General features: G+C 41.8%; 1 protein-coding gene across 3 annotated transcripts in view; it reads left to right on the top strand.

Annotated features, from left to right (window-relative positions):
* Positions 1–27029, top strand: part of Wwox (WW domain containing oxidoreductase) — a 690264-nt gene that overhangs the window by 194928 nt on the left and 468307 nt on the right. For all 3 annotated transcript variants that reach the window (XM_090357246.1, XM_090357248.1, XM_090357247.1), the window contains exons 7-8: positions 2214–2399; positions 8460–8724. In XM_090357246.1, the coding sequence (XP_090213372.1) occupies positions 2214–2399; positions 8460–8724 (451 nt within the window). The remainder of the gene's footprint in view (positions 1–2213; positions 2400–8459; positions 8725–27029) is intronic.

The raw sequence follows: 27029 nt of genomic DNA, 5'->3' as shown, positions 1-27029 counted from the left end.
TCCATTTTCACCTCCTCCTGAAGACATTTCTTCATAAACAATAACACATAGCTGCAAAACATAGTTATGGTTATAGTAATGGTTGATAGACCCCATTTCAGGGGAAGAATCCTTGATTCTCATGTATCCATTCAGATACATACGAAAGATGCTCTTATGCATCCCAGATCGCTGGCCCCATGCAGTACAACAGGTATGGGTGTTCCCTAAGGGTGGATTGCAGCCTTAAGAACATGTAGGCTTCCTTCACTGGGGCACACAGGTCGATGCATGAAAGATTACCTTTTTGGTCCCAGCTTCCCACTCACAGTTCTGCATCTACCCAAGAACAAAACCAAATCTCAGAAAGGGCTGCGTAATCAGAGCAGCTCTAGGCTTGGGATGCTCCTATTTCTGTTTCCTTTCTGCCTTTCTAGTCTGAACTTTTCTTTTGATGGTCTGTAAATATTCATCATCTCAGACCCCTTTGAATTGCAATGGCTTTTTAGTGTCTGTGGGGGGGGGGAGGAAAATGTGGTATTTGAATAATAAAAACCTCATTAGAGTGTGGCTAAAGGAATTCTTTTCCTTTTGTACAAGCCAATTAGGTGTCTTTGCAATTAAAAAAAAGTCAAGCACTTTATAGTTTCATATTGCATAAGCCTGTTTTTAATTAATAGAGGTGACACGCTCTAGGTGCCGAGTACATATTTTACCTCTGGTATTTGGCAATTAACATTAATGAAGGGTATTAAGACTGGGAGAGAGGAAGTATTTTCCAGGTTCTCCTGGGTCCCTGCCTCCAGGCTCAGGTCTTCTGTGGATTTCTATTTCCCTTAGGCAGCACCAGGCATGAATAAAGAGGAGGTGTTGTTACTGAGAAGTTCTCAGTGTCCAGGCTTGTCTTAAAGAAATAGAAAGCTTTTAGAAGTCTGCTTTGAAGAGTTTAATTTTCTTCTGTGATTGCAAGGGGAGGTGTAGAGATAAAGGAAGTAGTAATGAGTTAATACAGAAGGCTGGGGAAATGATGGGGGGGCTATACTATATGAAGTCATGGAGCAGGAGACTGGGGATCACTGATTGACTTACGTCATGTAAGAAAAGTACAAGCACTGAGCTCGAATTTCAGCACTTGTCTTATATTCATTACAATCTGGAGATCCAAAAAAGTATCATAAGGTAGGCTTGAAGTCCAGTGAATCTTTTATTTGGTTTTTATGTATTTGTTTGCTTATTTATTTACTTTGGCCATTTCTGAGAGTTTCTGGCCATAAGAATTAACACCATTGCTTCCTTTTAAAAATAATTATTTTCTTTATTGTTATTATAAAGATGATGTACAGAGGGGTTACAGCTACCTAAGTCAGGTCAAGAGTACATTTCTTCTTGGGTAATGTCACCTCTTCCCTTGCTCTCTCCCAGTCTTTTCCTCCTATCCCCACCTGCAAGTTGTCTAGTCCATTCTCAACATCTTATACCATTGCTGCATTTGTTCTGTGCCCCACCCTTTTAAAATTTTTACAAGAATGTTGCTATGAAGATTTAATAAATCAAGTACCCAGAGCTTTTAGCAAGTTTCTAACCAATAGTTTACACAAAACAAGCAAGCAAAAAAAGAAAACAAAATGAGAAAGATAAAAGATCCAAGAACTTGAGAGTCAACCAGGAATTTGTGATGCGTTCTGAAAAAGAACTCAAGTTGCAATAGATTTGCCTGTAGTCTGCATTTTCTTTCCCAGGGCTTTTTCCTGGGGCTCCGCTTTACGTTGTCCCTTGAGTTATCCTAGCCTTCCACAGACTAGAGGGCTGCCTGGGTTGGTTGAACACTGTGGATGTGCCTTCCAGTTCTTTGGTGGACTGCCTTCACAATGGTGGCTGGACCCCTGTTGTGGATGATCAAAGACTGCTGGCAGAGAGCACCTGGACAATTCTGACCACAGGAAATGTTCAAAAGATACCTGTTTCCTTATCTCCTTTTCCATTAGGCTAGACAAAGGGTTCTCCTGATGTGCTGTAACTCTGCAGGTCCTGCATCCCAGGAGGTCCTGGTCCCCCGAGGCCAGGGGACACTTTCCCTCTGGGAAGGATGAGTGTTTCTCCTTCTTGGATATCTCGTTGCCAAGTGATGGGAATCACCAGGACCATGAAGAAGGGGTCGGCCCTAAGCCGGGATGGGCTTAGTGTTGGTTTTATGGGGTGGAAGTCCATATGATCTCGTGTGTTTTCTTTCTCAGCTCTCTTCACGTGCTCGTGTGCAATGCGGCTGTGTTTGCCCTGCCCTGGAGCCTCACGAAGGATGGGCTGGAGACCACCTTTCAAGTGAATCACCTGGGACATTTCTACCTGGTCCAGCTCCTGCAGGATGTCCTGTGCCGCTCGGCCCCCGCCCGCGTCGTGGTGGTTTCCTCCGAGTCCCATAGGTGGGTTTGAAGTGGATGGTTTTTACCAGTCCCTTTTCTCACCTCATCTAAAATTCCCTGAAGGCTCTGTTCGGAAAATAATTATAATTATTTTTACTCAGAAGCATTGAGTCTTGCCAACTGGCTTTGTTAACTTTTCTAGGTCTTTCTCTGTGTGTGACTGAGGGGGCCCTGTTTGGGAGGGATGATCTATACCGATAAAGAGTGTTTGTAGAACCATACTTCAAACTCCTCATTGATTTTGCCTGGAGATGGAATAATAATTGATCAAATCTGAATGGCATGACCTTTATTGATTAGTAATTCAACAACTTCAGAGTCTTACCAAGAAGAATGTGCCATTATTCTAGCCGAAGAAACAATGCAATTAAAGACCGTGAGATGAAATCCAATTGTTTTATAATGAGAAATTAGGGAATTCAATGCAGACATTAGCTGTATAATTGTAGGAAGGGAAAGTACTGTAGTTAGAACATATTAGAAACCTGGCCATGCCTCTTTTGGTTAAAATTTCAATTAAAACATCAGATGGCACTTCTTTGAGGTTACCATTAGGAGAATATCCAATTGGCTAAAAAGACATGTGAAAATTGTCTCGTTATTTTTTAGCATATTTGTTTCTGGAGTTGGAGAAACAATGATTTGTTTAAAGAAGAGACAAAACGATTTTGCTGGGTGGGCAAGGTCAAAATGAATTCTTGTTGAGGTGTTCTCTGTTGACCAGTTTTCCGTCCAGTTCGGGATAGGAGCAGGCATGCACCTTTAGCAGAGTAGCTAGAAAAAAATATGCAAAGGCAGATTTTCCTTCCTTCTTCTCTATCCTAAGTCCTGAAATGTTGTTTTTTTTTTTATCACCCAGAATGAAGCTTGTTCTTTTAAGCATACTTCCATAAAATGTAACCCATGGGGGCTGGAAGAGGGAGACCAGCCAAGGGTTAGCTTGAAGCTTTTATCACCCCCAAACACAGGGGCTTACAGTGTAAGTGACACATTGCAGACAGATTTACTCTCACCATTTCAAATTTATGATGGCTGAAATGAAAGGAAAATGCCCGCAATAATCCTCCCCCATGTGAAAAGACATGAAACATCTCGTAATTAGGTGGTTACGAAATCTGGACTGCCTTATCTTTGCAAATCACACCAGGTTTGCACGCGTGAGAGAGTAAGAGTGGTCCTGCAAACGAGCGAGGGAGGCTACCATGGGGGCAAGCTAGGGAGAAAGCTCTGGAAATAAATCTGCCAGCCCCAATCGCACACCAGATGTGGAGGGCACCACGGGATATGTTTAAATGAGCCGGTATTTAATGGGAGATTATGTGGAGTTGTCAGCTTCTCACCTCCCCCCTCTCCCCACCCCCAGCTTTGTAAATCTGTGTCTCCACATGCTATTTCATGTGACGTCTTTGTTCTCTCCTTAACCATGGTGTAATTCCTGGCTGACTTAGCGATCCCTATCTTCATTTGTTTAAAAGATGAATTTGGAAGGACGGGCCTTGGCCTCTTGAATGAGATCGTTTTCCTTTATGGGTAAGACTTTCCGCAGTGTTCTGTCAGGCCTACTCCTGTCTCATGATCGGCTAGGCCTTTCGCTTTCTCGTTGCGGTTCTCCTGTCGGCAAAGGTTAATTTTTACAAAGCATGACTTTCTCAAGCTGGGCTGCTGGTGCTGCTTCTCTCAGATCAGAGATGTTTGTCTAGGGTTGCCAGTGCACTGCTACCTGGTACTTGTTTGCTTTTCAAGGACCACATTGTCAAATGCAAGTGTTGATAGCTAATTACCTCCATAAACCTTGGCAGAAGCTCTTCGTTGGAGTCAAGACCCCCTGTTAGGGGAAAAATAAAGTTCTATGTTTGCAGAAAATATCATACTAGACTGCCCCAAGGCAAAATATTTATTAGGCTTCCTGTGTCTTCACTGTGCTTTAGTTACTTATGTGGAGCCTGAGCAAGTGAATTGAGCTACTGCCTATCCAAAATATATCATAGAAAATGAGAATTTGACTTCCTTGCTGTGAGGATTTTTTCAGATAACAATTAAAATGGAATGAAAAGAACCAAGAGCTGGCTGCCAGACTCCAAATGGTACAGCTGTGTTGAGTGGCAAACTGACACCCCCCCACAACACACACATACCCATACACAGTCACACAATCACATATGTACCCACACACAGTCACACAGTCACAACTATAGCCATGCACAGTCACACAATCACACACATGATCATATGACAACCACATATCACATCCAAGCAATCACACAGCCTTTAGAGATTTGATTTTTCTGTTCCTCATAGGCTGAGAAGTGAGCTAGTCATTTCTTAGGAGCCCATACTGGCTTGTATCTGGCACAGGTATCTGATGCACTCTTCCCATTTCCTGGACGGCCATCAGTGTGGGCTCACCAGACAGTCAGGGAAGTCAAGGCAGCTTGGCTGGAGCTGCCTGCAGAAGGAAGCCTGACGTGTGACAACTTCAGCTTCTCCATCCTGAACCTGTGTCGTGACCTGCTCTGTCCAGTCTCCCTGTGGCATTTTGTGGACCTGTGTCTATAGTAGCTTAAAGGACAGAATGCATTTTCTCCACCTAGAGGTTTCACTGATGGCTGTGGCCCCGGAGTAGAGCACTCACCTCGCAGGCGTGGGGTCCCAGATTTCTTCCACAGCACTGAAAGAACACGTTTTTTTAAAATAAAGGAGTTTAATCTGTCCAATCTTCCCTAGTCACAAGAAACTTTTGCAACATGCTTAAAAGTAAAGCAGAGAACTCATTAAGAAAAAAATGGCGCCAGTACTGGGATTTAAACTCAGGGCCTTGTACTCCAGCTCGGCTTCTTCACTCAAGGAACTTAGAGGATTTAAACTGAGTAATAGAGTTTTAAGCAAGACTCAAAGTAAGACGTTTTATAGTAAGAGACACAACCAGTCAGTCTTCAGTGCTGGCTCTAGACCCTGATCTACACACTGTGGTCTACCACATGCAAGAGCCTCACTGTCTGCTCTCTAGAGACTCAGTCCAACAGGGGAAGCCATGACTTGCAGGCTGGTGTGGCAAGGACAATGGATGTAAATCACTATGATGGCATGGCTGGCTTTGTACTGGCATTGGAAGGGCCGTGTAGTCCCAGAATTCTAGGGGTAGTATCTCAGGCCGGGTCCTGGAGAGGGGATGCTTCATGCTTCCACGGAAACATGTATTCTAATCTCTCAATATGCCTATCAGCAATTTGGGAAAGAGTCATCTGAGATGACTCAGGATGTTAGGAGGTTTCTCTCAACCATCTTTTCTTTTTCTTTCTTTTTTTCCCCTTTCTTTCCTTCCTTCCTTCGTTCCTTCCTCTCTCCTCCTCCCTCTCTCCCTCCCTCACTTCCTTACTCCTTCCTTCCCTCCCTCCCTGTCTCCCAGTCTCTCTTTTCTTTTTCTTTCTTTCTTTCCTTTCCTTTCTTTTTTTCTTTCCTCCCTCCCTTCCTCGTCCCTCTTTCTTTCTTTCTTTTTTTGTTTATGAACATCTAAAATCACTCTTTAATTTTAAAATTGAAGCTTTCCTATAATTTCCATAGAATATACAAGATAATGAATGTGTATTTTGCTTTGAATTACATTTTTTTTTGGTTTTAAAACCAGGTTATTTTATTTATTTATTTATTATAACAATTTAGTTCTTAGAATTTTTTATTGCAGTGTGTAGAGGGGTTACAGTTTCATTTGTCAGATAGTAGGTGCATTACTTCTCACACACTGATATCCCTTCTCATGTTTTTCCCCATTTCCCTCCCTTCACCTTCTCCCAATCATCTTGTTTTCCCCTCTTCCCTTTCCTATTTCAAATAATCAAACATATATACAATATACCAGGTAACACAGTCAGCCTATACTCTTTCTTTTCTCTTTCTTTCCCTCTTTTTCTCTCTCTTTTTTGTCCCTTTCTTTCTTCCTGCCAGTCTTGGGGCTGGAATTCAGAGCCTTGGTGCTGTCCCTTGTCTCTGAGCTTTTTGTTTGAGGTTACCCTTCTACCACTTGAATTACAACTCTACTTCTAGCTTTTTTGGTAGTTCATTGGAGGTTAACATATACAGGTCCTTGTCCTGGCTGACTTTGAGCTGCAGCCCTCAGTTTTCAGTCTCCTAAGTATCTAGGATTATGATCATGAGCTCCTGATGCCTGTCCCCATACTTTTTTGATACCGTCAAATCCTTCATGTTGTTTTCTATCACGAGTGGCCAGAGGTTCCATATCGAATCCCCTACCTTCAATCTTTGTGCTTTTAACTCAGCGATCCTGTTTTTGTGTGTGTGACATATCTTCCGTAATACCTTATTACTGTTGAAGTCAAGTTCAGAAATAATATAACTTCTTGGCACAAACATATTTTTAATATAATATGATGGCCTAACTGTAATACAAAGAAAAAAATCAATGGGAAACAAATAGCATGTATTTCAACATGGAAGTGCCTGTCCAGGGCTACAAGGAAGATAATCACATCCATGCATCCATGCATAAATCACTTGGTGGTGACCCTGGGAAACAAAGACTGTCAACAGGTGTGCGGCATTGCAGACTCCACAGCTGATGAAGTCTGGAGCTACAGAAACCCCCAGGGAAGGCCAGGATGCACTTGTTCTCATGTGCGTAAGTTGCGCCGAGCCACTGGATTGCATGGGTGCAGCATGGTTAGGGTGGCAGCTTAGATAATTGGCCACAGGTTTAAATTGCACATACAGTTATGGAGCAAGGCATTGCCCACCATGCAGGACACACATTGTCCCCTGTCCTGCCACTGTCAGTCATTATTTCCACCAGACAAAGGCCCTCAGAAACATTTCCAATTTCCTATTAAGTTCCACTACCTTAGGCAAAAGAAGCTGAGAAGTCTGGGCTCTCCCTGTGTCTGGGAGACTTCACGTTTCCTTGATGACATTTCTGGTCATCAGCAGTCATCGCGGTTATTTTAACACTAGAACTTGGACATTGTTTACTGAGTCCTGAACTGGGGTAAGACATGAGTTTCGTCTATTTCCTCTGGTGCTTTCCTTTTTTTTTTTTTAATAGCACAACTTGAACTGCTTCTTTAAAGAAAAAGTAAGGCTCTTCATTTTCAGGGTCCCTTTTTTCTCCTTTTCCCACCCAGCCCCTGCCAGTTATGGGGGATATTGTTGTTAATTTAAAGCAAAACATGAGGTTTCCTAAAGCCAAAATGAGCCCATCTAGGAGATTCCTTCCCTTTGTTATGATCCAGTTCTCTTTTTCAAGGCAGTTACTACTTTCGTGTGTTGTGTGTGTGTGTGTGTGTGTGTGTGTGTGTGTGTGTGTGTATGAAAGAGAGACAGAGAGAAAGGAAAGAGGAAAGAGAAAAACCAACAGCTGGTGTTTAATGATTCCATCAGACCCAATTATAAAACATCAACTAGTTACTTTGATTTGTGTGTCTTTATGCCATGGGTCTACTTAAAAACAGTAGACTCTGGCAGAACTCAGTTTGGCTTTGATTACATTTATCTTTTAAACGGAGAAGACTATTGATGGCACCTCAACAAGGTTATAACCCCTTTATAACCATTAATTTTTAATCTGGAAAAGAGTCTTGGAGGCCGCATGGCTCCTCTTTATTTTCTCAGATGCTTGGGGGAACATGCCTGGGCCCAAGCTTTGGCTGAGATCATCCAGGAATGCCCTGTTAAGAGTTTGGAATGTGACATCTTTCTGCTTTCAAAAGCAGTAGTCCTTTATTTAAAATGTTTCTCCACTTAATTGAATTATGTATGAACTTTCACTCGAAGGTTTTAGAAAAATATTCAAGGGGTGGGGAGGTGTTCAGAGTGCTTAGATTGCTGTATTGATGAGTAGTCTAATCTTATTTATCAGTAATCTGATCTTAGATTATTCTCCAATGCTTTACGTTGTTAAGTCACTATTACTTGTTTTTAAGGGTCATGGTTTTTGTGTATACATATTTGTATTTCCCTTAGTTTCTGTGTTGTCTCTTCTGATTCCTAATAAAAATGAGACTGCTGAGTTGAATTCTTAATATTTCATATATATTATTATTATTATTTTAGATTTACAGATATTGGTGATTCCTCAGGACAACTTGACCTTAGTCGCCTGTCCCCATCACAAAACGACTACTGGGCCATGCTGGCTTACAACCGCTCCAAACTCTGCAACATCCTCTTCTCCAACGAGCTGCACCGTCGCCTCTCCCCCCGTGGGGTCACATCGAATGCAGTGCATCCTGGAAATATGATGTACTCCTCCCTTCATCGCAACTGGTGGCTGTACACAGTGCTGTTCACTTTGGCGAGACCCTTCACCAAGTCCATGGTAAGTGGATGGCTTCTGGTACCACACACATCTTCATTCTGCCATTCAGAAGGGTCCTGGTGATACCCAGGGGTGCACATCTGCTTCCTTCTTACCACCTGTAAGGATGATGCCGTTCTCATCTATTCCCTCACCAGGCCCGTGCCAGCCTGGGAAGGGCTCTGGAGCGCCTGCCTGTCAACTATACATTGAGTCGGTCTCTTGAATCAAGTGTCAGTGGCTGGATAGAAAGTATGCTTTTTTTTTTAAGTCTTTCATGAAGTGTTGTTGATGGAAATGCTTTGTTTTCTTTTGATATAGTTTTTTCTTTTCAATTCAGGAACTTGGGAAATCCTCATTGAGCATAGCATTTGAAAACTGTATCTTACGTTACACACACACACACACACACACACACACACTCCACAAGGAAACCATGTGTGACTGTCCAGCTGTTAGCAGATGCAGTTCCTGTGTGCTCACTCAGAGTCTATGAGCTGTTGTAGATTCCTGTCTGGGTGGAGAGTTTGGCATGGCCTTTGCCTGGAGAGAATCCTGTGGCTGGAGTGTGGTTTGGTCTTCATGTCCCTGAAGGTGAATCTTGTGGATGATTGTGATCAGAGCTGGGACGTGATCACAGAGGTGACTAAAAGCCTTCTTAGTTTTGACGGTTGTTAATTAGTCATATCCCCAGATCTCTCAATGAAGAATTGACATTCTACACACTTGCATTTGGTACATCATTCTTCCATCCCAGCAATTCGGGCTGGACAGCCATGAGTGATTGCCCTCATGCACTTCCTTCCATATGTTGCCTGGACAATAGATACACAATTTCCTGCTAGTCCCATGTCATGCAAGCATATTTGAAGATGCAAACAACAAGGCAACAGCCCATCCCCATCCCCATCCCGTGTAAAGCACCAGTTCTTAACCATGGATAAGAAGGTTTCACAGAGATGTAATCTCCCAATGGGTAGATGTCTAGTGTCTGGTGTACGGGTGTGTGCTTCTCGTTTTCCTTTGGACACGGTGTTCCTCAAGTGTGCATCCCATTGTGTGTGGCTTGGAAGAGTTACAGCCCAGCCTGCTTGCCTTCTCTACTGTTGCCAACTCCCCCAAGCATTAAACAGCAGTATTCTAATATCAACGTCCCTTTTTTTATTTACTGTGACTTGCTGTGACGATGGTGATTTTAGTTACTGTAATTAGGTCACCCTTCATGGAGTCAGGCTATTTTAAGTGGCTCTTTAAGGAATATTGTTGCAGATCAGTAATTTTACAATTGGGTGTTCTTGTGCAACTTTATTAAATGTAATCTGTCTTTTAGATGTTGCCCCTTTACAGTTATACATTCCTAATTGTTGCTGTAAATGCATTATCACTTGGAAATTAATTAATTTTTGCATTTTGGCTGCCTGCAGTATAATAATCACTAATGAGAAACACATAGGGATTCATTCTTGGCACAGCGACCCCTACTGGTAAAGTCTCATCTCTAGTGCCCTCTTGCTCCTGGGGTCCACAGGAAGAGACAGGTGTAAGTACTACAGGGTCCCCAGAAAGAAGTGCTGACTCCCCATCTCTCCAATTCACAATAACAGAGAAATATCACGAAACTGGGATAGAGCGATTTTACAACAAAACTTCAGGAATGTTCAAATGACTGTTCCTGCTGAAACCTCTCAAGGAAATGCAGAGTTTGCTGACAGCTTTCTTGCAGTGTAGTCACATTGTACATTTACTTTCCTAGCCACCTCCTCTCAGGCAACTCACATAAAGTAAATTATATTTTGCATATGTGTGTATTATATGTTAGAGTGTCTAGTGTAATTACACAGTAGTCCCCGGGTACCAGAGGTTTGTGTTTCCAGGTAGACCTCTATTGTGAAGAAGCCATGCATACCCGGAAACATTTGATTGCAGTACTATACTGTGGACACTTAACTCATCTCCCCAGATTACTCTCAATTTCTAAATCTAAAACTCTCACTTTATCACTTCAATGAGGTACATTCACCTTTACCTTGATTTGGGGAGCACTGTTTGTTTTGGGGGGATTTTTACAGAATGAAAGGCAGGGAAACACCTAGAGGATTTCTATTTGAATGATAATAATCTGGTTCTGACTGACCTTCTCTTCATCCACTGAGCTTCCTGATCCTGATCTGTCTGTCGGCCTGTATCCTATCTGTCTATCTACTTGCTGGTAGCACTTGGTCAAAAGCACATTGTGAATGAGTAAAAAGCACACTGCTATGAGTTCACAAATCTGACCTGCGGTTCGACTGGTTACAAAACAGGTTTTCAGGGGTAGTGGTGATGTTGAATGTGTACCCTGTGTGATGACTGTTATCCTACCACATTCCTCGGTAGGAAGACATTTGTCAGCATAGGTCAGATACAGTTGGATGTTTAACAGAGCCATATCTATGCCTTGTGTGTATGTGTGTGTAGGGGCGTATTGCCTTAAAATTATTGTCTCTTTCTTGCACTAGACACAAAACAGTGCAAACTTGCTCTGGCTTCTTCTGGCTTCCTTTGCTCCATCAAATGTGCCCAGATCCCCTGCCATATGCATCTGATGTGTAGCTCCATTTCCTTTTTAAAGTATCACAGCACCTTCATAAAACTCACTCTCTTCTGTACCCGTCATTTTTTTCCACATTAGCTGTAAGCTCTGGTAAACAAAGTCTTTGCCAGAGGTCCCTGGCAGGGGCCAGCCAGCTCTCTGTGGATAAGCATGTAAATTTGAAGCAGAGCGCTGTCCCGTGCCTCTTTGGATGTATTGTGCAACCAAATATTTGTGTTGGCAGGTAACAGTTGAAAGAATATCGTGTGTTAGGGTAGCAGGGGCTTAGCAGATGTTTTAGAAAGCTGTGTTTTCAAATCTCTTTGCATTAAAAAATGGCTTGGGCTTGTAGAACTTCTGAAACCACTGGGCTTTGTTTCCCATGGTCCGGTAAAGCCAGCCATTGTGCTGAGCTTTAACAGATGTGCAACCACCCCGCTAATGGATGGACCTGAAAAGCTGGGCCTGGTGCAGAGTTATAAATTAGAACTAGAGAAAGCACGAGATGTCATTCTACTAACCTTCTGTGAAGCCAAGCTGGGCAATTTTGCCCTTGAATAACCCACAAGGAGTGATTTATAGTTGTACAATTTAAAACATAATGAAGGACATAATAGATGTTGATTTGCTCCTTAAATTAGTATTTTAGAAAAAAAAAATACAACACTCCCTCTCCCCCCTCCCTTGTATCTCTTTTAAATACCCATGGCTGACTGAAAGGTAGTTTTTACGCTCAAGGACAAAAGCTGCCCTTTCAATCTTTATTGGTTACATAGCATGTTGTGTACAAGGCACTGGGCAGAGGGAGGTGCAGGGGCTTTTGTTACGTTGGGAGGAGGAAATGCAGAGTAGAACTTGCAGCCTGTTCTGCCCTAATGTCAATATTTTGAGAGTCCTAAGTGTGGGTAGAGTTCTCTTGCTGGCCCCAGAATGAGCAAAGCAGACTCTAGGGGGCCTCATGTGGGGCCACCTAGGACTGTGGGTGCTGTGGTTATCACAGTGGCTCACCTCCTTCCCCCAGGGAAGCCAGCTTCCCAAAGCCTCCAGCATGTTTCTTCTTCCATGCTGACCCATAACCTGGGCTTGAGGCTGGGGATACTCACCTTTGAGCGCCATATTAGGACTTTAATAAGGTTTATAGTGTGTGTGTTGTCCATGTGGTAGGTTCAGCTTGGGATCACTATGCTTGTCTTTAAAACTCACTTCCTCCCTGTATTGTTGGTTGTCTAATTTAGAAGTGATTTGACCTTTCATGAGTTAATTTTTTTATCGCAACTCCAATACCTTGAGCTATGAACACTCACTGGAAGTGAAATAATAAGAGATATAAATTCAGAACCTCTGAGACAACCTGGGGAATATTTTCCTTCTCTCTGCGCAGCTTCTCTGCGATGGCCTTGTCTTTCTCTTCCTGCTTACAAGGTGGCTGCCATGGTGCTAGTCATTGCACCTTGCATGGTAAGATCTGAAAGTGAAGTGGTGGCACCTCTCTTTCCTTGTCTCCTAGGAGAACTTCCCATTGAAAAACTGTTATCCTAAGCCAACTTCCCCTTAGCTCCACAGTGTTAGATGCAAGTGAGGCTGGGAAAGGGCAGGACTGACATTCGGGTCCTCTAGTTTGGGAGGCAAGATCTGAGGGTAAGGAAACAGGCTGGGCTCGGCCTTTCACACAGGCATTACCAAAGAAGTGTGCAGAATTCCTCATATTCTAATGGAGTGCTCTTAAAGAGTGGTTTGAGAGCAAGTGAGTAGGGGCAGACAGGCGTCTGGCTACTGCCCTACCCTTGAGCCAAGCCCCACTTCCCATTTTCTAGAGGTTAATTGGAGATAAGAGTCTCAGGTCCTTTTGTGCCTGGGCTGGTTTTGAACCTTGATCCTCAGATCTCAGCCTCCTGTGTAGCTAGGATGACAGGATGAGCCACCGCGCCCAGCTTGCCCTCAGGACTTTAAAGCTAGTTGCTCTTCAGTCTGGAAGATGTCTCTTCCTCAGTTCTGTGCTCCTGATGGGGGCACTGTGTCTATGACGGGAGGAAGGTCCACTTCCTCAGAGCCTTGTGGTTACATGTCCAGTCTGTTCAAACCTGATGATCCAGATGAGGATTACTGAAGCCCACAGGCCAGCTGGACTTCCATAGTGTACCCTGAGCTTTCCTGACTGTTTATCTCATTCTGTACACTGTCGCTCCTTCCTTCCTTCCTTCCTCCCTCCCTCCTGTCTTTCTTACCAGTAGTAGGGCTTGGATTCAAAGCCTGGGCACTATCCCTTAGCTTCTTTGCTCAAGGCCATCACTCTGTCACTTGAACCACAGTTCCACTTCTAGCTTTTTGCTGGTCAATGGAGCCAAAAGCCTCCAAGACTTTTCTACCCAGGCTAGCTTTGAACCGCACTCTTCAGATCTCAGCCTCCTGAGTAGCTGGGGCTATAGAAAAAAGCCACCATCACTAGGCTTTGGCTCCTTTCTTGTCAAAAACAAAGAGAGTAACTTTGTGAGGCCACTGTACCTCCTCCTGCAGTGATTCCCACCCCCCTCCCCCGTGATTTTCTTTATAGTGTTTTAACTCTGGCTCAGCCTTTGTTCCTGAATGAGTACCCAAGAGGAGAAAAAGTGATTGTCTGGCCTTAATATGTGTGACAAATTATTTAATGAACATTTAACCAAGATTTGAAATTCCCCCAGTTTTATCGTCCTCGTTTCTTTTCTTCTATGGACCCACTGGCATTTCAGTAATGCACTGCTTCTTTATAACTCCCTAGCTCTTTTATTACTTTTTTTTTCTAAGTTAGTGGTGGCTTCTTTGATCCTCCTCCCCCTTTTTAGTTTCCTTTTCTCCAATTTCATACTTCTTTCCAGTAATTTTTGGCCTCAATGCAGTTTAGATATTGGAAGCCAGTGTGATTAAACAGATGCCAGGATTTTCTGTTGCCCCATGATTTTCCGGAATGTTCCACCCATGAACATTGATTTCTGTATAACTCGCTGGACACGTTGATTTTTCCCTGTGAGGTGTAAAATAATGTTTAGGTAGCAAAAATAAGAAGGAATTCAACCTGGTACTTTGGAGTGTTTAAAAAAATGACTCTCTCCCCTTCTTCATATACTAAACTAAGGGACTATTTTCCAAATCCACTAAGACTATGTCTCTAGGTCTCCTGAGAGTCAACTGAAGACCATGCTCACAAGTTCCCCTCCTTATCTGCCATGATGTGCTAGGATTTTTAAAGTTTTCTCTAGTTGAATAACTGTGCACCTTTGAACAAGTCCCTTCACATCTCTGGGTCTCACATTTCCTGTCTGTAGAGGAAGCCTGCTAACCGAGATTAATTCTCCTGTAGGTTTATAGCTCACATTAGCTATAGGGGATAATAAATGTCCTCAAGATGAACAAAAATGGAAAAGCAGAAGTGCATCATAGTTCTGTGCATGTTAGGCATCATCGAATCACACATTGGACCCACAGTACTTGTTTCTGTTGGGCAGGAAGCCAGGTTTGGCCCGACTGGCCTACATTTTGGGGGTATCCTCTCTTCAGGGAAGGTGGTAGACAGGGGAGAGCAATTCATGGTCCACCCAGGCTGATTCCCCTCCAAGCCCAAATAGCTGTTGGCAGGATTCAGTTCCTGTGGCTCAGTAGATTGAGGCTTCTGTTCTCTCGGGCATTGGGTTCCTTGCTACTTTGGGCTCTCCAACATGGCAGCTGGCTTCAGTAAAGAAGGCATACCAAGAAGGAACCACGGTGTGCAATCCAGCCACAGGAGTTACTGCTTTTCTGGGTTCTCTGTTGGAAGTGAATGCCCTGGTCTGGCCATGGTGAGGATGTCGCTGTGGCAGGAGCTCTGAGGACAGGGACCATGAGGGGCTGTCCACCACCACTCTCCCCAAGTTGAGTTTTGGTGGGCCACTTGTGGCGGGTTTACTCACCGGCCTTGGCAGGATCTCCTTGTTGGATGCCAGGTGCTGCTTTCTTCACGTGTGGATCGTCCCTTGGTTTCTTCTCCTCCCATATCTCCGTCCCTTGTTCCCCTTCTGTCATTGCTCTTCTCTCCTCCTGGATCACAGAGATCCTCTCCCTTTTTTCTTCTGTATTTATGCATTTCTGCTGCATGGTGGGAAGTTAAGATTTAGTCCTTTAATAAGAAGCTGATGGAAAGAATAAAGAAGTGTGTGAATCATGTTTTCTAAATCCAAGTGTTCGTGTTCATGCAGTGTTAGTAGAGGCCCCTGTTAACTGATGACCCACATTTTCTATTTAAAGATTGGATTTGAGTTTCAAATATTGGCCAGAAACTCTAAATTTTCTTAAGCCATAAAATGAGATAATGCTCTCTGATCATTTCAAAGCCTGGGCTGAAAATTGTTCTCCTTATTCAGATATGTGTAAGCGCAAGAACTTGAGTATTTTTTGGAAGCTTTCAAAAGTTTAAAAAAACCTATTTGTTTTCCAATCCTGAGAAGTATGGTATACTTTTGTTTCAACTGTTAAAGTTGAGTTTTTCTATATGCGTGTGGGAGGGTAGGAGGCAGGTTGGAAACCACCCTGAATGTGGCCTAGTGGTAGAGTGCTTGCCCAGCATGCACAAAGCCCTAGGTTTCATTCCTAGGAACTACATACACAGAAAAAACCATAGTGGCACTGTGACTCAAGTGGTAGACCACTAGCCTTCAGCAAATGAAGCTCAGGGCCAGTGCCCAGGCTCTGAGTCCAAGCCCCAGGCCTGGCAAATAATTAATTAAAATTAAAAATGTGTGATAAAATATATTGTTGAGTAATAGATTTCCCCTGTGAAAGATCAAGCTCTTTTCTTGAGTTAGAGTGTTTTTGCTTTTTAGAATCCTATCATGGGTAGCCTCTGAACCACATTAAACATTTCATTCTTTAGTTTGGAATGATGAGGTCTCTTTAGTCATTTACATTTTGAGGGGGGAAACGTGAAATATTCTTTAAGAAGCTAAAGTAATCCAGGAGAATATATGGTGTTTGTTCAGCTGGATATCTTATTTATTTGAAGTACTGAGAGAAATCTTTTCTGACTGCTCAAAAAAAGAGAAGAATAAACAGTAAGGGTATCTAAGTAATCTGAGCTAGAGAGTTCCTTCTCAGAGAAAAGTTATAAAAAGTATATTTTCTGGATCCAAAAATAATACTGTACAGCAACTACTGAGACTTGAATAATGTTTTCTTAGTATTCTCACTCTTTAAAAAGGGGGGGGAAACCCTGTAAAATCTGAGAACTTTAAAACTATTTTTGATATTTTAATATTCTTAGGCAGGTGAGCATAGTATCTTTTTTTTCTACCAGCAGCTCCACATCTCTTGTTAGCTTTTTCATGTGTGGCATGTCACCTGTCTAAGTTGATTCTTTATAACCATAAAAGACAGAGTAATGAAATTAGCATGGCTGAAATCACAACACTAACTCCGTGCAGATTTCCTATAAGGAAAGCATTAAGAAGATGTTTAAAAGAAAATAAATCCAACATCATTCAATAGTATTAGATTCTGGAGAATACCCAATAATGAAAACAATGTCATTTTCTTCTCTCTTATATTCTTTTCCATTCCAAGCATCTAGAAGGAGCTGGCAGATTTAGTGTGGATAGAAAATAGAGAACACACTGGGCTCTTTGATCCCAGAGGATCTTCTCGTTTGCTCTTGTACTTCCGCTGGTGTATCTTCTAATACTATTCTGTGACATTGCCAGGCTCGCAGTTCCGTTGGATTCAGAGATGAACTCAAGGTCGCTGTCTTTTGACCTGAGTGAAAATTAATTAAAGCTCATTAATATATAATTATTTAAACCACCTTTACCGAGTCCACCTGACCACTGACAGGCCCTTATATCAGGAAGGAAGAGTTGAAATGCATTTGATCATGTAGGCCCCCTGCTGAGTGTTTTCATAAACACACGTCCTTTGTGTTTCTGGAGGTCAGAGACAACCAATTATCACAGCACAGCTACACACACTGCTTAGGACTCACTTTGTGTCAAGTCATAAACTAAGCACTTTCCCGTGGCAACTCATTTATCTTCTCCTGTGCACTACTTCGGTTCCAGGTGGATAGGAGCCAAGCAGAGCCAGGCGAGTTCAAGTGTGGTGGAAAGGTTTGGTGCGATGTCTCGGGATGGCCATTAGTGGTCCCTGAAGTTGAAGCACTCAGGTTCCCGTGACTCCCATCCCTTCCTCCTTGTGACTTTGTGACTGTGGACCAGGTGCATGGCATCTCTGCTTTGAACTTACCTTTCTTTGACTGTATAGAGACAGTAGTTCCCAGAGTCCGCAGTCCAGGGAGGTAGAGCTCAGTCTAGCCCCATGACATGTGATAGGACTCAAGGCCTGCTTGTCTTTCTTGTCCCACCAGTTCCTGTGAAATCCTGCTGATGTCCTGGACATAAAAGAACAGCTGTTGTCCAGGATTCCATCTATTGCAGGAATGCAGAGTTTGTGCAGCCAGGTTCCTACAGATGTGAAGCCCCTGTGAAAACTCTGGTGGAGATGGCTGTCATCCCTCCATTTGATATTGAAATGATAGCAGGATGTGTTTGAGGGCTCATAATCCACGTCTGTCTATCCTCAACCATCCTGATGCTTATGGATTCCAGTACATTTTACTCATTCTACTCTTGCTCATGCTTTCTCTAACTTAACTTACTCTTTTTTTTTCTTTTGGAAATAGGTCAAATTTGAATTTAATAAAGTGAACTAAGTTGAAGTTCAGGCTTATCCTCCACAATCTCTTAACACCAGTGAGCCCAAATAGCTTTATCTCAGTTTGTACTTTTGCGCCTATTTCCATATTGTCTGTGTTCAATCAAAGATTATGCAGTAGGGATGTTAATAAATCTTTCCCTTCTTCAAAATTTTAGGAAGTTTCTTTAAAAAAAAATCACTCCATGGTTTGCATAATGCTAGTTACTGACTGTTAACCACCAAGCAGTCAGTAGCTTAGTGGACCAGTCTTTTTGTTGTTGTTGTTGTTCTGAGTCCTGCACTCAGTATTTCTTGTTCTCCCTCATACCCCTCCTCCTACCTCAAGACGGGAACTCTACAACTCTACCGCATAAACTGTACCTTCATGTCTGTCTTATTTATTTATTTTAAAATTTTGTTCATTGGTTGTGAGGCTTGAACTCTCAGTGCATGCACTATTCTTGAGCTCTTCAGCAGTACCACTTTGACCCACAGCACCACTTCTGGTTTTCTGGTGGTTAATTGGCGCTAAGAGTCTCATGGCCTTTTGTGCTCTGTGCTGACTTTGAACTGTGCTTCTCAGATCTCAGTCTCCTGACTAGCTAGGATTACAGGCGTGAGCCACTAGTGCCTGACTAGGTTTGTTTTTTTGTTGGTTAATTAGAGACAAGATACTGGTCTGGCAAGCTAACTTTGAGCCATGTTCACAGAGCTCTAGCCTCCTGAGTCCGCTGGGATTACAGATGGAAGCCATGTATGCCTGGATTCTTTATATGGAATCAGTTAATAGATGTAAGGATGCATACACATAGAGTTACAATTCTTCAAAGACCTAGAAAATACATATGTATTTCCTTTTCCCTACTTTTCTTTACTATTCCCTTTGTTCTGTGTCCACCATCATATTCCAGTGAGCTGTTTCTGTTTTCAATATACTTCTGACATTTTTTTCTAATTCAGTCTGGACAAAATGATTTATGAAGTCAACTGAAGTTCATGAAGTACAGGAGGGTGAAGACTCATTACCACATGTACTCCATAAATGTTTTTGTTTATTATAGCACCTGGGCACATGTGCTCAGAAATCTGTCTCACATAGACAGTCAAAGCTGCCTGTTTTAGTCCCTGCCATTTTGATCCTGAGGATTTTTCCAAACTCTATATTTATGAATAAAACCTTTTAATCAGACCTGCATCAATGATGATCAATATAATTTCATTTGGGCAATTAATTTTTTTTCATGAGCATTTTACAATCAGAATTTCTGTGCAGCTTTTCCCGTTGTGAGGTTTCTTATCTGTGGACACTCTCATCACCCAGTTTTTTGCTGATTATTTATTACTACTACTTTGTTCATAGCTAGTACCTTCGAAACTCCTCAGGAAACTCCCAAGTATCCCCAAGTTTCTCATTTATCCACACTTGGTCTCTGCTAATCTCATTCTGTACTAAACTTTCCAATACCTTGGATGCCATTGGAAGCAATGACCTTGGAATCAATGTCATCCATGGCACAGACTTGTCCTGTTCGTTGACAGGTCAGATGTACCGTGTAGATGGGTATCTCTCAATCTTTTTCTGGACTACTACTAAAACTTATATATGCACATGCACATGTGTGGGCATGGGCTTGAAACAAATATTTTATGAAACAGTACTATTACCTGTGTATGAAATGCTTATTTGGGAGTGCAATGATGAGATACAATCTCCATATGGAACCCAATCGAACTTCATACTTATGATATACTCCTGCCTCTGACTTTTGTGTGCTGGAGTTACAGGTGTGTGCCACTGCATCTGGTATGTTAGTGTCATTATTCAAAATTGACCTTTATCACCCACTCTATCCTAATTCATCCTTTGAAGATATAGGTAAAAAAGTAGTTAGGTGAAGTTGCAGAATGGACATGCTTTCTTTACTGAGACTTGAAGGATACATATGTTGAAGATAAACATGTTGATGCAAAATGGTGTTTTAGGTCCACTTTATGGCAGTGAGAGGGCGGGTTCTAAGAAGTAGGGACAAAATTACAGTGGCAGCAGAAAACGTAGAGATCAAGAGAAGCAACATTCTCACCAGGCAAAAATTAATGTCAAAGTCCTGCTAAGGAAAACTTTTAAACTTTAAGTGAAGGCAGAATCAGAATTATCGCAAAGGCTCAAGTAATGAACATGGATTTGTAGTAATCCATGCCTCAAGGAAGCAAAGATACAAAGGAGCACCAAGAAGTTTGCAGAGGATTCTGGATCTTAGTATCTTATATGAAAATGGAAATAATGACAAAGATGATGATAACGATGGTTTTAAAAATAACTAACGTTGATTGTATACTTCCTGTATGCCAGGACTTGTGCTAAGTACCTTATGCATTTCCAACATTGGCTTGCCTAACCCTGTCCCTTGTTGCTAGCAAAGGAGCTTTACATGAATAACTTGACCAGGGCCACCTAACTAACTAATAGAGTCAAATTCAGACTCTTTCCAATTGATGAAAGGGGCGCCACCCTGAATTTCAACCATCTACAGCCTTTTCCAACTCTGGGCTTTGTCTGGCTTTCTGAGATACCATTTTTATGCAACAAGAGGGTTGGGAAAGTGAAGATGTTTTTACCCCGGAGACCAACAGAGAAAGGTGATAGAAGTTGGCCATATAAAAATACTGGGAATTTATATAGACAGTATTTTCCACCAGAAACCAGAGAAATAGATATCTGACACTTCAGAAGTAGTCAGTGAGAACTGAGCATGGGATTCATGAGAGATATATAAATTTCTGGATGAGGTCAGTGATGTGCACATACATATATGTGTACATAAACCAACAAATCAAGAAAATATCTGATATTTAAGTATTATTTAGTGCTTAATGAAATATTATCCTGTCTTGATTTTTAAGGAGTAGCACTGAATTTTTGCCTACAGGAGATCTGATAATGGTAGGATGGAACACTATTTTCACATGATTTATACTATTTTTCCTTCTGATAGGTCCAATCTTTATTCCTGTAATTACTAAAATGGCAGCTTTCGAATGTGTCTTGGTATTACTTTACATTGTTGACTCTGACCTCAAGATATAAGTCAGATACTAAGAGAGGAATATGCAGACTACCCATGTGTCACTTCCCAGAATATGTATGATATTATTGTGCCCATTCATTATTTAAATAGCGATGGCATTTTAGTGAATACCAACATTAACAAAGCATGTTAACATGATTTAAAATATGTAATGAAATTCACCATGCCATGTGATGATGGAACTATCAAATTAGCATGGCGTTGACTGATCATCCCTCTGGAGGGTTACTTGTGTTGTTTGAAGGCAGGAGATTTGCAATTCTGTACACACTGTCTTCCACGATGCTACTGGAGGTATGGTTGGTCTATTTGATGTTGAAATGTCAGGCAATATGCGCCTCTCCTATGATTGTAATCTGCTGCGTGCATAAGAGCATTGGCGTATGTTCAGATCCATGGTAACATTCCATGTGTGTGTGTGTGGGGGGGGTTCTTACTGTCCTTTCTCAACTCTCCCTTTTTTCTTAAATTTTAATTGTATTTTATTGTCCGGGTGATGTATATAGGAGTAACAGTTACAGTCCTTAGATAGTGGGTACATACTTCTTGAACACTGATACCCCTTCCATGTTTTTCTCCCACTTCCCCTCCCCCCTCTTAACTCTTATCTAATAGTTCTTTGAGAACAGGATTATACAGCAGTTGCCAAAATTCTCCTGAAAATATACAGCAGGAAGTGATTTCATTCACCGATAGGCTTCTTGTTGTCTTGGTTCTTTCAAATGAATAATTACAAGTGTTTGGGTATGGAGTTTCATGGGGAGAAATTTATCATTTTTGTGACTTTCATATGTGCTTTAAGCAAGAAAAAGTAATATTCTACTGGTGCTGGTGGGAGAAACTATAAAAACTATTTGCTTTATAACACATGCACACCCCCACACCCGTGTGTGTGTGTGTGTGTGTGTGTGTGTGTGTGTGTGTGTGTGTGTATCCAAAGTCAAAAATTTTTATTCTCAGGTGCCAAGCCCTCTTTTGGGACATCTGTAACAGCTTTGCCTTCACAGCAGAGGTGTTAACACCTTCACTGGACTTTGTAACTCATCTGCCTATCCACTCCAGTGTTCTTATCCCTTTGGAAAAAAATCTACAGAATTCCCCAGCGAGAAAAGCCTGTAATCTGGTCTTCCCAAATTTGACCCAGAAGCTCTTTTGATTTTTAGTCCTCCTAGTTATTTCCAGCTAACCAATTTTGACTTAACACATGAAATATAATCTTGAACATTCATTTGTTCCCTTATCTTACATTTAAAGTATAGGTGGTTATTATAACACATTTTTTCCACATGTGTGATATAATTAAAAATACCAAGAATATAAGTTAACTAATTTTTTAGCCAGTCCTGGACCTCGAAATCAGGGCCTGAGCACTGTCCTTGGGTTTTCTCAAGGCTGGAGCTCTACCACTTGAGCCACAGCACCACTTCCAGCTTTTTTCTATGTATGGAGTACTGAGGAATCAAACCCGGGTCTTCATGCATGCTAAGCAAGCACTCTACTACTAGGCCAATCTCCCGGACCAAGTTAACTGTTTTTTTTTTATTCCTAGTAATCAGGAAGACAATCTTCATTCAAATGTACGTGCCTGTATATCTTCATATATGAATACACTAGCAAGAACACATGCATCAACCCATAGAGGTACCACTAGAGGCCTATAGGTGGCACCATGCTTTATGCATGTGTGGTTTGGGGGTGGAGTTAGCTTGTAAAAGTCCACAGGGGAGGAGAAGGTGAAAGAATGATTAGTACATACTTATTGGACCTGTGGAAGGCTGGGGAGGGGGGAGGGAATGTGCATTTCCCACAATTTCTTTTCCCCATGTCACCTCGGCATTTAATTTACTTCACTTACATGACTACTTGAAGTTTTCCCAGGTTAGTTGGTCCTATTAATTCTATCCTACAGGGATTATATTAATAAACTAATGCATTACAGTAACAAAACAGAGGCCAGTTGTTGGCTTAGGAGGAGCTGATTCGCATGCGCCACTTGTGGTGAGAGAAGCTGAGCCTTCCTTTCCCTTCTCCAATGCCATCTGTGGGTTGCTTGCAGTAGCCTTGGAAGCCGTCCTTGCTAAAGTTGTGGGTTTAGCGCAGTGGAAACCAAAGATGGTGAGAGACACTTGTCAAGTTCACACTGTTAGGAAACAATATAATGCTCTTTTCACCAACCTGGGAGACCATGATCACTTCTGTGGCTTAATGGAGCACGGTGACTATTAAATGTATTTTGAGGGGATGGATTTTTTTGTGAGTGGAACAGGGCAGTACCTAAGAGATAAACTTTGCTGTAAAATCCAGTCAGTGGAAAGGGCTCTGAAGGCCCACCGTTTTGTCTCTTGCATCGTGAGACTGCATCTCCTCCTCTTCTTTCTGTTCATCATTCTTCTCACCAACTGTAGAGATCATGCATGGTTTCTACCACTTCAGCCTCTTCCTCATGCTTTGTTTAACTCTTTTTACATGCGTCTCTGAGGAGTGTAGTTTCATTGGAAGAGACATCGGGTGACTTTATGGGGGAAATTTTGCTTCCTTCATTTACATTTATTAAAAAATATTATTATAGAATGGTAATTTTTGTCAATCAGAGTTCTTGGAAATCATCTTATATGCAGTTCACTTTAAAAAATAATATTATTGATCTGGTTGCATTGTCCTGTTGGAGGACACAAGTGAAAAGGAGAAACATTGTTCAAGATGCATTACATCCATAAACTGTTCAGTTGAAGGGTAACCCCTTTGTACAACTACTTAATAATAATGATGATGATGATAATATAACTTACAAAAAAAGATGGCAAGGCATGATTTAACAAACCTGGGCTAGTATATGTAATAGAATCTTGAGCAACTCTGTATCCTCAGCTTCAATGAGAGATTGTCAGGATCTTTTCACTGGATTTTGGAATGTCTCACCACCTTTATTGATTATCTTCTTAGTTTTCCTGCTTCATTAACTGATTATTCCATTATTTAGTTGCATAGTAACTGGAGTATTTCTTTAGAGATCTTAATTGTCCCAAGATAAAACTAAAATTCATTTTGAATGGCTTTGTGTGTGAGCTCAGTTATAAAGATGTATTCCTACTCAGGACAAAAAGCCCTGCGTACAGCTTCATCCGTATTCATCTCAGTGTGTGTTGGGGATACAGTTAGTACAGATTATGGTTTCAAAGATAGATTTTCAGGCCTTATAAACCTTCTGCTTGCCTAGTAAATATATTTTATTGACATATATTGAGAGATTCAAAAAAGCGGAAAATATGTTCAGGGCACAGATACTCTTAATTACTTCTTTTTATGTAAATCCAAAATGATTTTCTTGAAGTATTCAAGTACTTGATAAACCCACTAGCCCTCTGCCTTTTCTGAATTAATTAAGTCTAGTTGCTGCCTTAAGTTGCTCAGTTGGAAATCACTGGCTTGCAGGACTCCAGGCGTATGTGTTGAACCAGGAGTGAAACACAGGAATGCCCGAGTATGGAGATGACAGGATATTTATAAAGTCAGGTAGCATACCTCGAGGAAGATAACCTCACAGTAGGTTAAGTTTTTCTAGTGTTCATAAAACCGAGTCTACACAGCGGGTCAGTCTGTGGGTGCTGGGAGATTTTGCTGATAGTCTTAACATCAGGGCCAGTTTATTATTTTTAGGATACTTTTATGCGCTCTTGTAACAAATGGTTTTAAACTACAGCATTTTCAGCAGGAATTACACTCAGTTCATTATTTCCCTGGAAGTCACCTCATCCCCTTTGACTCTGGGGTCCCTGATGTCACTTCCAATGTTTGTTGTGATTTTTTGTAAGCATGGTTATTTTTCACACCAAGAATAGGGATGAAGATGGAGGTACATGTAATGTGGCATAGATGGGAATGTCACTCAAGGTTGGTATTGATGAGTTACATGAGGAGGGGAGGGAGACGAGCCTAATGGACCGAAAAGTTAGCCTCTGAGGTCTTCTGTTTGTCTTGAAGAAGTTGGCTAAGGATAAAAATCAAGGAATCACAGATGACATTGTATTGCTTTTCAAAAGTTTCCTGATGCTCTGCTTGTAAATGTGCATCTAAATGCACAGGGTCAGATAGACGGGGTCTTTTTCAGAATAACCCATTCACATGGAGTCTCGAAATTGCCTTGAAAACAGAAAGCACATTTTAGAAGGTTTCAGTCTGTGTTGTTCTGTTTTGAAGATCTCTCGGATCATTTTAGGGATCCACAGGTAATATGGAATCACAGAGAGTAAACATGTATTGAGTTAACAGGTTGTGGGTATGTGTGCGCATGCATGCTGATTCAGGTGCTTAAACGCAAAGCCCATGCTCTTGCTTAGTTATTTTTGTTCAAGACTGGTGCTCTACCACTTTGCAGCTCTACTTCTGGCTGTTTTGGTAGTTAATCGTAGCTAAGAGTCTCTTGGATATGTCAGGCTATGCTGACTCTAAACTGGGATCCTCAGATCTCAGCCAATCAAGCAGGATTTCATAGGTGTGAACCACCAGTGCCAGTCAAGAACTTTAAAAAATGATTTTCTATTTACTTTATCTCCTACAGCAATTTGAATAAGGTTTGAATTATCATGGCCATGTTACAGGTGAAGAAATGGAGCTTCTCAGTGGCTGAGCATTCTGAATTACCCCTGTATTCCCTCACTTATCCCAGTGAGGAACTACTTAGTAAAACCAGAAAAGAAAAATTGAAAAGGGGAGTATATTTGGAGAACCTAGAAGGAACAAAAAGGCCATTGCATATAGGTGAGTCACCAGATCTCATCTGACAGAAGAATTAAAGACAAGCAAACAGGTCCCTTTCTAAGGGTTCACACGTAGATACATCTCGTGCAGTCATAGGAGAGACACCCGGCAGCAGCTGTTACTTCACTACCAAGCTATTTTCAGAATCACAGCCATTCACAGTCCAATACCACTTACAGGTCATGCCTGAATACCTTCAATGTGCCCATGTGAAAATAGACTGCAAGTAGATTGGACATGCCCTATGAATTATACCTTATTTATTATCATGGGGCCCTCCCTTTTCCGTCATGCTTTAGAATTATGGGCTGGAGCAGTTTTTAATACTCTATTTATTTTAGAGGAGGAAAATGTTTTTCTTTAACCACAACATTCATGCAATACCAACTGCTGGCAATTTCCCCAGCATTTAAGGAAATATTGTTGTAAGACTTTTATGTTCTGTACTTCAATCAGCTAGACCCGGCGGTATCCCCACAGAAGGACCCTCAACAGGCCATTTTCAGCATTTTGCTACAATTAAACTCCTCTGGTTTTAGCCCTCAGGCAATTTAGTACCTTTTTACATATGCACATTATGAACTTTTGACCAGGGTCTAGCAGTCATATATTAAGAGTGCAGCTCTCGAAAGCAGGCTTAACAAGTTCCTCAGAGTATTGAACTTGAAGTCAGTTGTGGAAAAGGTAATTTAAGCAACTTACAGCAAGGCTATTCAGAATCTCAGCGATGATCCTAAATATCTCTCTCTCTCTCACTGTCTTTATCTCTCTCTCTTTCTCTTTCTCCCCCCCCCCCCCAACATTTCCTCTGGAAGCTGGTAGCAAGAGCTTTCAAAGTCTGTGATTGATCTTTTATTCAGTAGCTAACGAGGGCTGTGATTCTATTAGTGTGCTACAAGGCAAGAGAACAGTGATTTAATGAAGTGCCTACTGAGCGGGCCATAGATTTATCCCTCTGTCACTAATTTGCAGTGCCGGGGTGAGCATCAAGGAAAGGCGCCCACACTGCTATTAAGCAGGTATTTCCTTAGTAAATTGTTGTGAGGTCAGGTACCGTTATCTGAGCCAAGGCAATGCCTTACCACTTCAGTGTCTGCAAATGACAGCCGCCATGCTGAGCACTCACTGAAGCAGAACAGGGAGATCAGAGGTCCGACTCCACGCCACCCTCCGCGGAGGCAGGAGCAGATGAACTGCCACGTGCGAGTAATAGAGTCATA

This window comes from Megascapheus bottae, chromosome 24, assembly GCF_031878675.1.
Source record: "Megascapheus bottae isolate mThoBot1 chromosome 24, mThoBot2.hap1, whole genome shotgun sequence".
NCBI classification, from domain to species: Eukaryota; Metazoa; Chordata; class Mammalia; order Rodentia; family Geomyidae; genus Megascapheus; species Megascapheus bottae.
The sequence above is the reverse complement of the archived record's forward strand: the minus strand, read 5'-3'. Positions and strand labels throughout refer to the sequence as shown.